Source organism: Leucoraja erinacea, chromosome 15 (assembly GCF_028641065.1).
Source record: "Leucoraja erinacea ecotype New England chromosome 15, Leri_hhj_1, whole genome shotgun sequence".
NCBI classification, from domain to species: Eukaryota; Metazoa; Chordata; class Chondrichthyes; order Rajiformes; family Rajidae; genus Leucoraja; species Leucoraja erinaceus.
In genome coordinates this window covers 40,948,547-40,967,422 of record NC_073391.1, presented here as the reverse complement: position 1 = coordinate 40,967,422, position 18,876 = coordinate 40,948,547, and the positions used below count along the sequence as shown (strand labels likewise).

At 45.0% G+C, this 18,876-nt stretch overlaps 1 protein-coding gene across 1 annotated transcript in view; it reads right to left on the bottom strand.

Moving 5' to 3' along the window:
• pcdh15b (protocadherin-related 15b) overlaps nucleotides 1–18,876 on the bottom strand; it is a 1,024,406-nt gene that overhangs the window by 177,422 nt on the left and 828,108 nt on the right. The window contains 1 exon segment of the mRNA XM_055647246.1: nucleotides 13,382–13,606. Coding sequence (XP_055503221.1) covers nucleotides 13,382–13,606 — 225 coding nt within the window.

Below are 18,876 nucleotides of genomic sequence, written 5' to 3'. Positions count from 1 at the left end.
ATAATGTTGCAAGTTACCCTGCTGTTTATTAATTGGCCAGAGTGTTAAGCACTGGCTGAATTGTATGTATTCCAGGGTAAATGTTGCATTATTCAGTTACCTGATTTCCTTCCAGAAGCTTCTGTAAGAAACACTGTTTAAGACACTCTGTAATTGGGTCGGGAACTGTCAATAATGTATTGATGTAAATGATATATATGATTGGATTGTAAGAGGAACCACCCCTATGTAGTTCGGCCCCTCAAAGTTCGTGGACCGATAAAAAGTAGTCTCCATTTAGATCGGTGTTGATCTTCTGGAAGGGCGCTTGGGACTGCGTGACTTTTTGGGCAGTATCTGCTTGTACGAGGCTGAAGGGCTTGGCCAGGCAGAGACAAGGAACAAATCCGCGGTGGTTCGGTATCGTATTGGGTTATTTGTGTTTGTTCTAAAAATAAAGATTAGTTGGTCCAGTGCTTGAATCAGTGTTTTTACTGAACTAGACTAGGGGGGAAGTTTTAGGAGCATATTTACAGTCCCCACCCCAAGCCGTCATCTGTCCTTGTCCTCCAGAGAGGCTACCTGATCCGCTGAGCTACTCCAGCACTTCCTGTTTTACTGTTTGCAAAATGGTGTTCCACCCATCAGGCAGGTACAATACCAACTTTAAGAAAGACATTAGGACAGGGCAGCACGGTGGTGGAGCGGTAGATCTTCTGCCTTACAGCCCTCCTCCCCACCCTCCCCCACCCCCGTCAGATCTTTTCTCATCCCTAATCCTTTCCACTCGTCACTTTAATTTCATGTTTCATGTATCGTGTGTTTTATGACTGTTGCCAGATCAATTTAAACCTCCTGGGATGAATCCATTTCTATCGCGTTGTATCGTAAATAACTGTTTGTGCTCTACGTAGGATTCTGCGCCTACAGTCCCTTGCGCCTCGTACCTGGAAAGCAATGGGATCTTTGCACATTGCTTCAAATGCGAGCTCAGTGTGTCTCAGCTGTTATTTAGGCTCTGCCGCTGCCCTGAATGTCAGCGCAAACACAACAAAACAACTGAGAATATAATCTCTCACAACTTTTCACCGGGAGCAACACTTTGACCTGGGCTGCCCCGTTACAATGAAAGTACTCTGATAGCAAAATATGACCTGTTTTCAAGTCAACCACTCTGAATGTTGAGCAGGCATCTGTACGCTCTGTGGGTCATAAGGTCATAAGGGATAGTAGATTTAGACCATTTGGTCCATCACGTCTACTCCGTCATTCAATCATAGATAATAGACAATAGACAATAGAGCAGGAGCAGGCCATTCGGCCCCTCGAGCCAGCACTGCCATTCAATGTGATCATGGCTAATCTATCACTCCCATCCTAACCCCATTCTCCTGCCTTCTCCCCATAACCTCTGACGCCCGTACTAATCAAGAATCTATCTATCTCTGCCTGGGAAATATCCACTGACGTGGCCTCCGCAGCCTTCTATGGCAAAGAATTCCACAGATTCACCACCCTCTGACTAAAGTAATTTCTCCTCATCTCCTTCCTAAAAGAACGTACATTAATGCTGAGGCTATGGCCTCTAGTCCTAGACGCTCCCACTGGACATCCTCTCCATATCCACTCTATCCAAGCTTTTCACTATTCTGTATGTTTCAATGAGGTCCCCCCTCATTCTTCTAAACTCCAGCGAGGACAGGCGACAAACGCTCATCATAGGTCGTGTAAAGCTCTCAAATGAATGACTCAACTCAGCTCTGAGCCCCATCTATTGCAGTCACAGCTCACTGCAGACCAGGAAGGAACAATTATTTTTCAGTGTAGCATAATCATTCTGCACGTGGGATGGGTATAGGTTTGCGACTGTTAAGTGATGTTGTTGAGGCTCAGACTAATTTCATGCATGGCTTGCATTAGAGGTTTAGTTTTTAGTTTAGTATTTAGTTCAGAGATACAGAGTGGAAACAGGGCTTTTGGCCCACCGGGTCCGCGCCGACCAGCGATCCGTGCACATTAACACTATCCTACATAGACTAGGGACAATTTACATTTACATCAAGCCAATTAACCTACAGAATTGTACGTCTTTAGAGTGTAGAAGGAAACGGCAGATCTCGGAGAAAACCTATGCGGAGAACGTGGAGCATGTACAAACTCTGTACAGATAGCGCCCGTAGTCAGGATCGAACCTGGGTCTCTGGCGCTGTAAGCGGCGTAAGGCAGTAACTCTGCCTCTGCGCCACCCATAGGACTGATAACAATTCCACTGTTGTCGGTCAGTCAAGCTTGAAAACAAGCGTGTTTATTAGTTATTACACAACTATTTATGGAATTTATGGTTGATGGGCAATCTCAATCAGCCACGACGGATGTCACTTAACATAACATTTTATTATTTGCCACATTCATTCATTGTCACAGATGACAGTGGAGACCAAGTCAATAGATTGTTTTAAGGCAGAGTTTGGCAGATTCTTGATCAGTACGGGTGTCAGGAGTTATGGAGAGAAGGCAGGAGAATGGGGTTTGGAGGGAGAGATAGATCAGCCATGAATGAATGGCGGAGTAGACTTAATGGGCCGAATGGCCTAATTCTGCTCCTATCACCTATGAATTTATGGACAGAAGAGATTATCTTGGCATCATGTTCGGCATGGACATTGCGGGCGGAAAGGTCTGTTCCTTCCTGCGATGTACTGCTCGTTGTTTCATAATTTCCCTTCTTTTCTTTACTCAGGTCGGGGGGAGTTCCCCCCGCCACGGGTACCATGTAACCCCGTGCTACCTGCTCCATGGTCGGAGAGTCGGCGACTAAACCGTCTCCCCCACCTGGTTTGCCAGATGAGGAGGGGGCTGTGGACCCCCAGCAGGACCAACAACAAGAGTTGTCAAAGCGTGGATGAGATTCAAGTGAGCCAACGGCCATCCACACTTCAGTAGAAGTTGCGATCACCGTCGTACATAGCATTGTAAGGAATGTGATGAGACACCAAAATCCTATACTACACACTAAAGAGCACACACACTAAAATCCTATAAATCCTATACACACACTAAAATCTTCGGGACTTCTCTCCCCTCAATCGGGGACATTGCGAGCAAACGTTGCTTGTCGAAGGCCAGCAGTATTATAAAGGACCCCACACATCTCCATCATGGACTGTTCACTCTGCTGCCATCGGACAAAAGATATCGTAGCATAAGGAGCAGAACGTCAAGGTTTTGCAACAGCTTCTTCCCACGACCCATCCGACTCTTGAATGCCATGTAATGGGTCACCACCATTATCTATTTTATCTTTTTATCCATTTCATCCATTTTATCCTTCTGTTTATTTTTGTGTTGCACGGGATGCCAAATGCGACGGAATTTCGTTTAGAATTGCATATATCGATGTATTTCTAAATGACAATAAAGTTTTGATTGATTGATTGATTGATTGATTGATTGATTGATTGATTGATTAATTGATTGATTGATTGATTGATTACTTCCAGCGTTGGACTATTAAAAATGCCATCAAACAAACTCTGAACAGAAACAGCCTATATATATGGTCTATGGGATATGGACACACTGAACTTTTATCTCCTGTTCTGTATTATGTTTACATATTCTGTTGTACTGCAGCAAGCAAGAATTTCATTGTCCTATCTGGGACACATGACTACAAACTCTCTTGACTTGACACAGATGTGTGATGCGTCCGTCACCGTTCCTGTTGGAAACCAGCACCACTGCGTCGCTAATGTTTTCAACGATGATGAATAAATGAATTCTTCACTACCACTGCTGGGAAGCAACGGGTTAAGATGATCTTTCACTCTGCCGTTTGATTATAATTGCTTCAGAGATCTGAAGCGTGATGTTAGTCGCAGCTTGAGCGGGAGAGGTGTTAAAGATTGGTAAACGGTGGACTTGTAGGTGAGATGTCGAAGAAATGTTTCTGTGTTCGGTAAGGCACTGCGTGGAAGGTAAACATCAAGGAGATGGGTTTTACAGTCAACAATGGGACCTTACAGGAAGCAATCCTTGCACATCAGACACACAGGCAATTTATGCTCTACAACTGCTAGTGTCATCTTCGCTCAGAAACCAAACATGTTCCCACCTGACGAACAGTAGACGGTCTAATTCACATCACTTTCAGGCATTGTATAGGGCAATGGCCACTTACGGAAATTACTTTCTGATTCCAGTTTGTCTGTGAATGACCTACTTGGTTCTGCGATCTCTGTCATGTTTAAGTAATCTAACAAGTCTGACGGAGTCCAACATGCCTTTTAGTTTAGTTTAGAGGCATAGCTCGGAAGCAGGCCCCTTGGTCTACTGAATCAGTTTAGTTTGTTGCCGCGTGTTCCGGGGTACAGTGAAAAGCTTTCCTCTGCGTGCTAACCAGTCAGCAGAAAGACAATACATGATTACAATCAAGCCATTCACAGTGCATAGATACACGATAAGGGGATAACGTTTAGTGCAAGGTAAAGCCAGCCAAGCCCGGTCAAGGCTTATGTGTTGCTGCCTTACAGTGCCAGAGACCTGGGTTCGATCCTGACGTCTGTACAGAGTTTGTATGTTCTCCCTGTGACCTCGTGGGTTTTCCCCGGATTCTCTGGTTTCCTCCCACATTCCAAAGATGTGCATATATATATTCTGTTGTGCTGCAGCAAGCAAGAATTTCATTGTCCTATCTGGGACACATAACTACAAACTCTCTTGACTTGACACAGATGTGTGATGTGTGTAAATATATATATAAGGTTCTTACAACCTCATGCAGGACATATATATATATATATTTTCAATTTAAATTTACATTTTTTGTTATTTATTATGGCATTTTGATTTTTACATAGTACTATGTTTACATATGTGTTGTGCTGCTGCAAGTAAGACAAGTGAACAAGAATTGACCAAGGCCCATTTCTTAATCCATTACCCTGAGCTAATATGTAGAAACAAGCAACTGCAGATGTCAGTTCACCAAGAAAAGACACTTCAATGTGATATAAATATTACGACAATATTCCATCTAAAGATTTATAGCACTAAGGATAATTTCTAATCACAAAGTCTTTCTTCGAGCCTGTCTGAATCAGCCTGAAGATTATTGATTTGACCTATATTACTATATCAGTCCGGGAACATGCATCCACAGTTCTGTAAATCATGCTCGCAGTTACGTTGATGGTTTAGCTTAATACCCGTCCGAGAACTAGGTAAACTGACTTACAATAGCTCTGGAGAAGCGTGCGGCTTTAGAAACAAGTTAACCCACCTTCTATCCAGAGATGCTGCCTGTCCCGCTGAGTTACTCCAGCATTTTGTGTCTATCTCTGCCATACAATAACTTAAGTTTAGGTTTATTAATGTCACGTGTACTGAGGTACAGTGGACAGCTTTGTTTTGCATGCAATCCAATTAAATGGGGAGGCACGGGGAGGCGCAGCGGTAGATTTACTGCCTTACAGAACCAGAGACCCAGTACCCAGGTTCGATCCCGACTACGGGTGCTGTCTGTATGGAGTGTGTATGCTCTCTCCGTGATCCGCGTGGGTTGTCTCCGGGTGTTCCAGTTTCCTCTCACACTCTAAAAACGTTCAGGTTTGTTGGTCAATTGGTGTAGGTAAGATTATAAAATTGTGCCAACTTTAGGATAGTGTTACTGTACGAGGTGATCGCTGGTCGGCACGGACCCGGTGGGCCGATTTCCCCACTGTATCTCTGAAGTCTAAAGTTCGTGGCTTACATGGTTAGTAGTGTTCCAGAGCCTGATGGTTGCTGAGAAGAAGCTATTCTTGACCCTGGTGGTCATGTTTTTCAGGCTCCTGTACCTTCTTCCCGATGGCAGGAGTGAAATAATTGCGTGGCCAAGGTGGTGTGGGTCCTTGATGATGCTGGCTGCCTTTTTGAGGCATTGCCTTCTCATGGGGCCTTGGAGGGTGGGGAAGGTCATTACACATCACTGTGCATGAAAAGCGTAGGAGGGAACTGTAGATGCCGGTTTAAACCGAAGATAGACACAAGAAGCTCTGGGTAACTCAGCGGGACAGGCAGCATCTCCGGAGAAAAGGAATAGGTGACGTTTAGGGTGGAGACCCTTCTTCAGTCTGTATTCAGTCACCTATTCCTTTTCTCCAGCGATGCTGCCTGACTCATAGAGTTACTCCTGCTTATTGTGTCTATTGTGCATGGAAAGCTTGCTAACCATGACTAAATCAGATATTGCTATGTAATATCTATATAATTAAAACTCAAATCTTGATCACTTCCTTTTTGCACTGCATATTGATTTTAGAAAAAACGCTACCGCTTACGGCTGTGATTTTTGGCCATCTTTGTGTATGAGTCCCCCTCCGCTGCGTAGGACATGATGATTTTTCCCATCGTTGAAAAATAAAAGACATTAATGTTTTAATAATGTTGAGATTCTCTTTCCTGTCAATCATGGCATGAAGGCCACGCCCCTTCCTATGGGAGGGGGAGGGACTATAAAACCTGGAAGTGTGGACGTGTCTAAGTCGCCGCAAGATGGGGAAGCAAGAGGTCACAGCTGTGAATCAACTGAACACTGAACACATGCCTACTAAACTGTGAGTGTGGTTTTACTGACCTGTGAGTGCCCTTAATGTGGTTTGAAAATGAAAATGTGGTTAGTTTGAAAAAGCAAAGCAAATGGTGGTAGTTGGTTATGAAAAGGCAAAGCAAATGGTGGTGGTTGGTTATGAAAGGGCCAATGTGGTGGTTTTGAAAAGGCAAATGTGGTGGTTTTCAAAAGGCAAATGATTAAAAGTCTAAACTTGACCACTTCCTGTCTGCAATGTATATTGATTTTAGAAAAATACTACCACTTACGCCAGTGATTTCGGGCCATTTTACTCAGTCCCCCTCCGCTCATCAGGTACAGAGGATTTTTCCCATCGATGAAAAATAAATGAGTTATTAGTGTTTAAAAAATGTTGAGATTCTCTCTCCTGTCAATCACGCCATGAAGGCCACGCCCCTTCTGGTGGGAGAGGCTATAAAACCCGGAAGTGTGGGCGTGGCTCAGTCTCTGCAAGATGGGGCGGAAGAGGTCACGACTCTCTGTCTGAGCTGTGAATCAACTGACCACACTGAATATCTACTGAACTGCGAGTGTGGTTTTTATGTGGTGTTTTGTGGTGTATTGTGTGGTTTTATGGTGGTTTCACCCTGCATGAAATGGTATGAAACTGCATTTGAATTTGGTGGCCTTACACCCTGCATGAAATGGTATGAAACTGCACTTGAATTTGGTGGCCTTGCACCCTGCTTGAAAAGGTGTGAAACTGCACTTGTATTTGGTGGCCTTGCACCTTGCTCAAAATAGCATGAAACTGCACTTGAATTTGGTAGTCTTGCACCCTGCTTGAAATGGTATGAAACTGCATTTGAATTTAGTGGCCTTGCCGTGAGTCAACTGCCAGCCGACCAGCCGTGAGTGAGCTGCCAGCACACCAGACTTGAGTGACTGAGCTGCCAACCCAAGAATCCATTCGTCCCACAATGTTCTTACTAGCCCAGTAAGCCACCCCCTCCCAATGGAATTGGTGGAGAGGTGGAATATTGCGTTGGGGGACCAGCCCTCCCGTGTGAACATGGGACCCAACGGGTCCCACTTAGTCCACAAAAAATTCTAATCAAACCCCTCCCCACCACCACATCTATTTATCTATTCATTTCCCTGGACTAATCAATTATCTTGCAGGTTTAAGATTCAATGTGAAGGGGAAACGATTTAATAGGAATCTGAGGGGTAACTTTTTCACACAAAGGGTGGTGCGGGTATGGAATGAGTTGCCAGAGGAGGTAGTTGGGGCTGAGACTATCCGAACGTTTAAGAAGCAGTTAGACAGGTACATGGATAGGACAGGTTTAGAGGGATATGGACCAAATGCAGGTAGGTGGGACTAGTGTAGCTGGGACATGTTGGCCGGTGTGGGCAAGTTGGGCCGAAGGGCCTGTTTCCACACTGGACCACTCTGTGACTCTATAACTGTATTATGAACTCCGGCAGCAAATGCAGGTGAACGCTTCAGTTCATTAGGTATTCCCCAGCAAACTGTAATAAACTTAATAGCAGCTTTACCAGTGGCACAGATAAATCAGAATGATTCCTGTTTATTTGCACAGAAGCATTTCATACGCAAACTGCATTAATTGTCATATAAATATGCTGATTTGGAAAAGATTTTCCGTAAACCGCCTCCAAATACACATTTCAATTATAATGTGTTCAGGCAAAGCATTAGTGCTGATTTATCAGAAATCACCCCTGCCTAGAAAAGGTGATTTACTGATCCAAGCAGCCTACAATTATCATGTTCTTTGCTGGTTTTGGACACAGCAAATCTCTTATTATAATTTTTATTATTTCAAGCTGAGCCACAAAATATGGAATCAGGGTGTAGTCAGCTATTACCGGGAGCTGTCCTTGCATGGACTTCTGTGGGTCATGGAATCATGTGGTGCAGAGATAGGCCCTTCGACCCACCATGTCCATGCCAACCCTTTGGCTTGTCCTCGCTAAAGTGTCGTAATATGAATGTCAAGGGGTCAAGTTTTTTATTGTTAGGAGAGGTGAGCTGTTTAGTTTAGTTTAGTTCAGAGAGATACAGCGCGGAAACAAGTCCCCCGGCCCACCGGGTCCGCACTGACCTGCAATCCCCACACATTAACACTGCCCTGCACACACTAGATTTACCAAGCCAAACGACCGACAAAACTATACGTCTTTGGAGTGTGGGAATAAACCGAAGATCTAGGAGAAAATCAACTCAGGGGAGAACGTACAATCTCCGTACAGACAGCACCCGTAGTCAGGATCGATCCCTGGTCTCTGGCGCTGTAAGCGCTGTAAGGCAACAACTCTACCTCTGTGCTGCCATGGCCGCCCTGTTCTTTGTGCCAAATAAAAGGCTTGCATTGATGAGCGTTTTTTCACCGTTTCAGAGCTTCTGAAAGCACCACACGCGCAATGGACCACTTTGGTAGCAGAAACACCGTTGTAATCCAAGAGGTGCAACCAGTCCGTAAAGCTGGAGTATCGCAGATGGTATTGGGGCAAAGGCAGGAGAATGGGGTTTGAGAGTGAAAGATAGATCGGCCATGATTGAATGTCTTGATGGGCCGAATGGCCTTATGCTGTTCCCAGTACTTATGAACCTTACTGGAAAAATGGATGTTGCTGGCATGAAAGCGCTGCCGCAAAGATTCACCGGACCGGTCCCTGAGGTGGTCTTTTAGATAGACACGTGAATATGCAAGGGAATGGAGGGATGTAGATGATGTGCCGGCAGATGAGATTAGTTTATCTTCATTTCATGTTCAGCAGGGCCTTTGTGCGAAAAGAGGGCCTGTCCCTGTGCTGTATCGTAGTATTTAACAACGCTTGGCCTGTACTCGCTGTAGTTTAGAAGGATGTGGGGGAACCTCATTGAAACTTATCGAATAGTGAAAGGCCTGGATAGAGTGGATGCGGAGAGGACGTTTCCACTAGTGGGGAGAGTCTAGGACCAGAGGGCACAGCCTCAGTATAAAAGGTTGTACGTTTATAAAGGAGGTGAGGAGGGATTTATTTAGTCAGAGAGTGGTGAATCTGTGGAATTCATTGCCACAGACGGCTGTGGAGGCCAAGTCAGTGAGTATTTTTAAGGTGTAGATTCTTGATTAGTAAGGCTGTCAAGGGTTATGAGGAGAAGCATATTGGGCGACACTAGCACTATCCTACACACTAGGGAATCAACAATTTGTATCGAAGCCAATTAACCTACAAACCTGCACGTCTTTAGGATGTGGGAGGAAACTGGAGCACCCGGGGAAAATCCATGTGGTCAATGGGAGAACATACAAACTCGGTGCAAACAGCACCCATAGTCGGGATCGAACCTGGATCTCTGGCGCTGTAAGGCTGCAGATCTACCACTGCGCCACCTTGCTGCTCAGGTAATGTTGGATGATCAGCAATGGTAGAGTGGCTCAGGGGTTTGACCTCCAGTGTGGGCTTTGCAAGAAAATTAAGGTCACATGGACCTGGTGTGATAATGTCCAAAGAAAGGTCCTGACCTGAAAGGTTCACCTGTCCATGGCTCCCGTAGATGCCACCTGAACCACTGAGTTGCTCCAACATATTGTGTCTCTTTTTGTGTAAACCAGCATCTGCAATTCGTTGCGTTGATGTGATAATCAATGCCATTGGTGAGAGTTTCGCCAAGATAAGACATAAGTAGGTCTTATGTTGAAAGAATGGATTGACTGGGCTTGTATACTCTAGAATTTAGAAGGATGAGAGGGAATCTATTTGAAACTTATAAGATTGTTAAGGGATTGGACATGCTCGAGGCAGGAAACATGTTCCCGATGTTGGGGGAGTCCGGAACCAGGGGCCACAGTTTAAGAATAAGGGGTAGACCATTTAGAATGGAGATGAGGCAAAACCTTTTCACCCAGAGTTATGAATCTGTCGAATTTTCTGCCTCAGAAGGCGGTGGAGGCCGGGTCTATGGATACTTTCAAGAGAGAGTTAAGGGCCTTTCCCACGACGACCTCTTCGGCGACTGCCGGCATCATTGACTGACGTATTATATCACCGAGAAATACGCGGCGCGATGCGGCGTGACAACGTATGACGCGGCGGTGACGTGGCATGATGACCTATGACGCACGGTGTTTTTTCAAGTGTCGCAGCCATTTTTTTGTCGCCGCTGGATTTTGAAAGGTTCAAAATCTTTTGGCGACACTGATATGACACCGGCATAATCGCCAAATGGGACAGGCCCTTTAGATAGGGCTCTTAAAGATAGTGGAGTCAAGGGACATAGCTCTTAAAGATAGCGGAGTCAAGGGACATGGGGAGAAGGCAGGAACAGGGTACTGATTGTGGATGATCAGCCATAATCACATTGAATGGCGGTGCTAGCTGAAAGGGCAAATGGCCTACTGCTGCACGTACTGTCTATTGTGTAATTTGCATGTTTTTACAGCACTGGGCCTCTACTCGCTGGAGTTTAGAAGGTTGAGGGGGGACCTCATTGAAACATACAGAAAAATGAAAGGCACAGATAGAGTGGATGTGGAAAGGATGTTTCCACTGGTGGGAAAGTTTAGGACCAGAGGTCGTAACCTCAGAATTAAAGTGCGCTCCTTTAGAAAGGAGGTGAGGAGGAACTTCTTTAGTCAGAGGGAGTTTAATCTGTGCAACTCATTGCCACAGAGGGCTGTGGAAGCCAAGTCAGTTGATATTTTTAAGGCAGAGATATAGATAAATTCTTGATTAGAACAGATGTCAAGGGTTATGGGGAAAAGGCAGGAAAATGGAATTAGGAGGCAGAGATGATGGGCCGAATGGCCTAATTCTACTCTTATAACTTGTGGGATTGTGAATGCCAACACATTCAAGACTGATGCAGGAATCATGTGTGTGATGAATCACAACCTTAAGTCTGTATGTGAATGGACATTTGACGGAGCAGAGCAAAGCAACATAGAAATGGTTTAGTAATTCTAGTAATATTGTTTTTGAGATAAATAGAGGCAGGATTTGTGGCTATCTCCTTCTTCAAAATGGTGGCATGAGGTTTTTAACATCCATTTGTAAAGGCAGAAGATAACATTTTGTCTTGTATCTCCAATGTCTTAATTAACTCCTTCGAGAGTAATGCTGTACCAGGCAACTGTGCCATCCTCTCACCAGCTACACAACAGTCCTGACCTGCTATCTACTTCATTAGAGACCCTCGGACTATCTTTCATCGGACAAGTTGGTGAACCTGTGGAATTCTTTGCCACAGAAGGCTGTTGATGCCGAGTTAGTGGATATTTTTAACGCACAGATAGATTTTAAATTAGTACAGGTGTCAGAGGTCATGGGGAGAAGGCAGGAGAATGGGGTTAGGGGGAAGAGATAGATCAGCCATGAGTAAATGGTGGAGTAGACTTGATAGGCCGAATGGCCTAATTCTACTCCTACCCCTTATGACTTTTACTTAATTTTATCTTGCACTAAACATTTCTACCCTTTATCCTGTATCTGTACACTGTAGATGGCTTGATTATAATCTTGTGTAGTCTTTTCCCTGACTGGATAGCACATAACACAAAGCTTTTCCTTGTACCTCAGTTCACATGACAATTATAAAGGAAACTAATCTAACATTGAGAACATGCAAACTCCACACAGGAAGTGTCCGAGGTCAGGATTGAACCCAGGTCTCTGGCGCTGTGAGGCAGCAGCACTACCCGCTGTGTCCCCTGTGCCGCCGATATGTTTGAAGCACGGGGTCCAGGTTTACAGTAGAACCCATGAAATTATTAGTAGCAACAACAGATGATGAAGTAATCACAGGTACACAAAAATGCTGGAGAAACTCAGCGCGTGCAGCAGCATCTATGGAGCGAAGGAGATAGGCAACGTTTCGGGCCGAAACGTTGCCTATCTCCTTCGCTCCATAGATGCTGCTGCACCCGCTGAGTTTCTCCAGCATTTTTGAGTACCTTCGATTTTCCAGCATCTGCAGTTCCTTCTTAAACATGAAATAATCACACCCTATACTTTGCAATTAACTCGTTGTCACCTAACCCAGTTGGATCATTGAAGGCTCTATATTTCCTTCATTATCGTTGCATTCTGCACATCTTCCATTCATTTGACATAAGTACCGTCTGTATCTCTCGTTCCCCCCCCCCCCCCCCCCCCCGACTCACAGTCTGAAGAAAAATCTCGACCCGAAACGTCACCTATTCCTTTTCTCCCGAGATGCTGCCTGACCCGCTGAGTTACTCTAGCTTTTTGTGTCCATTTTAAGTAATCATCAGTTCATAAGTGATAGGAGCAGAATTAGGCCATTCGGCCCATTAGGTCTACTCCGCTATTCAATTATGGCCGATCTATCTCTCCCTTCGAACCCCATTCTCCTGCCTTCTCCCCATAACCCCTGACACCAGTACTAATCAAGAATCTATCTATCTCTCCCTTAAAAATATCCATTGACTTGGTTTCCACAGACTTCCGTGGCAATGCATTCCATAGGTTCACCACCATCAGACTGAATAAATTCCTCCTCATCTCCTTCCCAAATAAATGTCCTTTAATTCTGAGGCTATGACCTTGGTCCTAGACTCTCCACTTGTGGGAACATCCTCTCCACATCCACTCTATCCTAGCCCTTCATTATGCCATAGGTTTCAATGAGGTCCCCCCTCATCCTTTTAAAGGGGGGACCTCATTGTGCCGTTAAATGCTCATTATACGCTAACCCACTCATTCTTGGAACCTCCTCTAGACCCTCTCCACGATCAGCACGTCTATCCTCAGATATGGGGCGCAAATCACAGTATGTGTCCGCCGTACACTGAATTCCACCCCATGGACGTGGCTTACCTTAATTTGAACAATGACGGTAGCTAATCCTGGTGGCATGCTTCCTCCTCCATCCACTGCCTCGACAACAAAATTGTAGTTCGCATTTGCGGTGTCCAGAGCTTCATAATCCACTGACTCTAAAATTGACAATTCCCCTGTCCGCGGATTGACAGCAAATAGATTCCTAGCCTCCGCAGTTCTTATCCGATACGTTGTGTTTGGCCCCAAATCAGCATCTGTTGCCTGAGGAAGAATAAAATGTAGAACTGGATCAGTCCGGCAGCATTACTATTAAGTATCATTGATGTAGTTTAGCTCAGTTTAGTTTCGAGATACAGCGCGGAAACAGGCCCTTCGGCCCACCGAGTCTGCACCGACCAGCGATCTCCGCACACTAACACTATCCTTACACATGCTAGGTACAATTTACCCCTCTACCACGCCAATGAACCTACAAACCCTGTACGTCTTTGGAGTGTGGGAGGAAGCTGAAGAATCCGGAGAAAACCCACGCGGTCACGGGAAGAATGTACAAACTCCGTACAGATGGCACCCGTAGTCGGGATCGAACCCGGATCTCTGGCTCTGTAAATACAGAAAGGAAGCAACTCTACTGCTGCACCACTGTTCCGCCCCTGTTATTTATCTTTATGAAGGATTATGGTCCCAAGGCAGATAAGAAACATTGTTCGTTTAAAAATTACAATAAGCAGTTAACATAAATGTCACTGAAGGTTAAAATCTATGGAAATGTGTTTAAACTTTGTGGAGAAACAATTGAAAACGTGTTTTGGACAATTTTAAACAGATGCCAAACAAACTGGTAATTAAAAATAATTTTCACTTGTTTTTTTTTCAATTAATGTTTGGAAAGACTTGAACTTTGCAGGGGATGGTAGGTTCAGCCATTCTTTACATCAAAGGCACAATCTTCTGCAGTCTTCTAGGTCGGCAGCAGGAGGCATGAAGGCGCCAAAGTCTGCCCACTGTTGTGCATGGACTGTTTCTATGCTTGTGATTGGCTTTATGTGCTGACTACGGATGCTGTCTGTAAAGAGTTTGTACGTTCTCCCTGTGACCTGGGTGGGTTTTCTCCGGGTGCTCCAGTTCCCTTCAAGGGCATGCACGTTTGCACGTTGTTTGCCGTAAAGTTAGGTGAGGGCCCCACCTAACCTATTACCTGACCCCGAGTCTGTCGAAGGGTCCCAACCCAAAATGTCACCAGTCCTTTTTCCCCAGAGATGCTGTCTGTGTTACTCCAGCAGTTTGTGTCTATCTGTTTCCTGACTTGCTGAGTTCCTCCAGCACTTGACTTAAGATGAGGAGTGTGGGGGGGGGCGGGGGGGTGGATGGGCCGGGGTGTGACTCGTCCTTGATTGTGTTCTGACCCTGCCGAGGCAGCGTGAGGTGTAAATGGAGTCGTGGAGCGGATGTGATCAGCAGGGAGGCTTGCTGATCAGTGTGAGGACTGGAGAAAAGCAGCAACGTTATGCACCACTGCTGGACTGTGTGTGAGCAGTAACATCAAAGCACTGTGGGGAACATCTGTTATCCTGAACTTTGCTGGCACTTGGAGCATAAAATTGCTGGCAGCCCCACTTGGAACTGTCAGCAATTTTCAGGGTAATCCAGCCCAATGCTTCAAATCAATGATTGAGTAGGAAGGAACTGCAGATACTGGTTTAAATCGAAGATATACACAAAATGCTGGATTAACTCAGCGGGACAGGCAGCGCCACTGAAGAGAAGGAATGGGTGATGTTTCGGGTGCGGACCCTTCTTCAGACCCTTTAACTGGTCTGACAACAGTGTGAGAATGATAAAGGAAGTAATTGCAGCTGATGGTTTAAACCGGAGATAGGCACAAAAAGCTGGAGTAACACAGCGGGGTAGGCAGCACCTCTGGAGAGAAGGAATGGGTGACGTTTCGGGTCGGGACCTTTCTTCAGGCTTCAGATTTGAAATTGTTTCTGAGATTTATCCAAAGGATTGAATCCACTGCATTTTTAATAAAAACCTTCAATAAAAAAAATGTAAATAAAAAAGGTGACACCATTCCAACTTATTGCGATATGTTATTGGCAAGAAACCAGATTTGAGTATGGTCAGTAAATACAGTTGTTTAGATTAGTTTACACACTCTTTTCACACAGAGAGTGGTGAATCTCTTGAACTCTCTGCCACAGGGGGTAGTTGAGGCCAGTTCATTGGCTATATTTAAGAGGGAGTTAGATGTGGCCCTTGTGGCCAAGGGGATCAGAGGGTATGGAGAGAAGGCAGGTACGGGATACTGAGTTGGATGATCAGCCATGATCATATTGAATGGCGGTGCAGGCTCGAAGGGCCGAATGGCCTACTCCTGCACTTAATTTCCATGTTTCTATGTTTAGAGACACAGAGTGGAAAGGCCCTTCGGCCCACTGAGTCCGCACCGACCAGCGATCCCCGCACATTAACTCTACCCTACACACACTGGGAACAATTTACACACACACACCTAGTCAATTAACCTACAAACCTCTATGTCTTCTGTGTGCGGGTGGAAACCAAAGATCTCGGGGAAAACCCACGTGGTCACAGGGAGAACGTACAAACTCCGTAAACACAGCACCCGTAGTCGGGATTGAACCGGGTCCCCGGTGCTGAAAGCGCTGCAAAGGGCCTGTCCCGCGAGCATGCGACTGCATGCGGCGAGCGCGACCAAACCGGAAGCGGGGGCCGGGCGGAGGTCGAGTGATCCCGTACGAGTTGACGTGATGTTCGAGCGAAGTCCGCGGGAAGTTCGCGCTAGGCATACACCGTCAAGACGTTGCGTACGGCGTCGAGACGGTGTGTACACCGTAGAGATGGTGCGTACGCCCGTCGAGGCGGTGCATACGGCCTCAATGTGGCTGCGGGCCGGCAGGCCGTTGCCACGTGGAATTTTTGAACAGTGTCAGTTTTTCGGAGCCAGCTCCGCACAACTCCATACGGCTCTGGCTATCGAAGTGGGACCGGGCCTGCGAGGCCGTACGGCTCAAGCGACCACTTTAGGTTGCGCTTGCCTCATGCAGTCACATGCTCGTGGGACAGGCCCTTTAGGCAGCAACTCTACCGCTGCACCAATTATTGAAGTATATCTAAAATTATCAAATTGAAACGCATCAAATAGAGTTCAAACAGGCGCTTTCAAGGAAACGAGAATTTAATGTTGAGATTTGCTTTGGTCCAAGAATGATTGCAGTTCAGTATTTTTGCTTGGTTGTTAAAAAAGGTATCAATAGCTATGAAACCGCCTAATAATTGGACTATAAATTCCGCGTCAATACTAATGTTTATTAAAAAGGGCCATTTCATTCATCCACAGACATTATTATCCCGTCATATTATATTTTAATCTCGGAATAATGGTAAAAGTGATTAAGCAGAAGTTATGAGGCAATGGACTGTATTTGACATTTAATTTCACCAAGCTTGATGAACAATCCGATCATTAAAACAGAAAAACAAATTTTAAAAATGTGGTCATTTTTGCTCATTTCGTATTCCTTTCTTATCCTGGACGTCAGAGTTACAAGATGTTTAATAAAACCTGACGTTAGATACACTTTGTGTAGGGTGGAACTGCAGATGCTGGTTTAAACCGAAGATAGGCACAAAATGCTGGAGTAACTCAACGAGACAGGCAGCATCTCTGGTTTGAAGGGATGGGTGACATTTCAGGTCAGTCTGAAGAAGGGACTTGACTGGAGGAACAGCATCTCATATTTCACTTCCCGGGATAAATAAAAATTCTATCGTATCTTATTGCATCGTGCAGAACATGAAACTACATGGAAAAGCTTTGGAGGCACCATAATAGTAAATTAGATACAATGTCAACATTCTCTTTTTAAAATGTTATGGAAAATTAAATACGGATTCTTATGTACGGCTGGTTAAAATAGGAGCTGAAATATGATTTAAAAAACTTAGAATATGGCCATTTCATGATAGAATGGGAAAATCTGGCATTCAAAATATTAGGTTATTATTTTATGCCCAAGAAGGGTTTTTATTTTTTTTGGTGTTCGAGATACAGAATGGAAACAGCGTCTTCAGCCCAACAAGTGCATGCCAACCATCGATCACCCATACACTGGTTCTATGTTCTCCCATTGTTGCATCCTGCACGCTAGGAGCAATTTACAGAAGCCAATTAACTTACAAACCTGCACGTCTTTGGAGTGCGGGAGGAAACCGGAGAATTCGGGGAAAACCCACGCCGTCACAGAGAGATTGTAGAACTCCGTACAGACAGTGCCCGTAGTCAGGATCGAAGGCAGTCTCTGGTGCTGTGAGGCAGCAACTCTACCGCTGCACTACTGTTCAGCCCGAAGGGTGTTCAACCATAACGAACACTGTTTACAGGTACAGAGGCATCTCAAGGCTTGACTTGTTTACTTTTTGTTCGAATGAATGTGGTTCCAACTTTACATTGAGTTTCAATCAGGAGTTCAACATTGAGTTAGGATATCCCTAGCATACGTCCAGATCCTCGTAATGTGTAGGGAGGAACTGCAGATGCTGGTTTACACCGAAGATAGACACAAAATGCCAGGAGTAACTCAACGGGACAGGCAGCATCTCTGGTTTGAAGGGATGGGTGACGTTTCAGATCAGTCTGAAGAAGGGACTCGACTGGAGGAACAGCATCTCATATTTCGCTTGGGCAGTTTACAGCCCAGTGGTATGAATATTGATTTCTCTCACTTCAGGTAGCTCCGGCATTTCCTCTCTCTCCATCCCTCCCCCACCCAAGTTGCATCAGCTTCTCGTTTTCACCCAACAAACAACTAATCCTTTATCATCATTACTTTTTTGCATATCTTTCATTCATTGTTCTTTATCTCTCTAAATCATTGTCTATGTCTCTCGTTTCTCTTATCCTTACTAGTTTGAAGAAGGGTCTCGACCCAAAACGTCCCCCATTCCTTCTCTCCAGAGATGCTGCCCGTCCTGCTAAGTTACTCCAGCTCTAAGGTGCTGTCTGTATGGAGTGTTTTTATGTCTATATATCTTCGGTCTAAACCATCATCTGCAGTTCCTTCCTACACAGTTCTCTGTTGGAACAGTGCACACCAGGGAGCCCCTTGGTACAAGTGTGCTGGAAACACACAGTATTTAGGCCATGATTGCTTCCTCCATGTCTATATGTACAAGCAGTCCCCGTTGGGTAAGTTCCTGCGAATCGTCCAAAGTCAATTTCTCCCCAAGTCAGAAACGTGCCGATCTATCCATTTTGTTTCACTCTGCACACACTTGAAGAGTCAAGAGTCAAGAGTGTTTTATTGTCATGTGTCCCAGATAGAACAATGACATTCTTACTTGCAGCAGCACAACAGAATATGTAAACATAGTACATTGTAAATAATATAATAAACGAGAGAGAAAAATGTTCAGTGTGTGTATATATACACACACTCACAAATACACACACACACATATATATATATAGTATATATATACATGCACACATATGTACAGACAAAAAA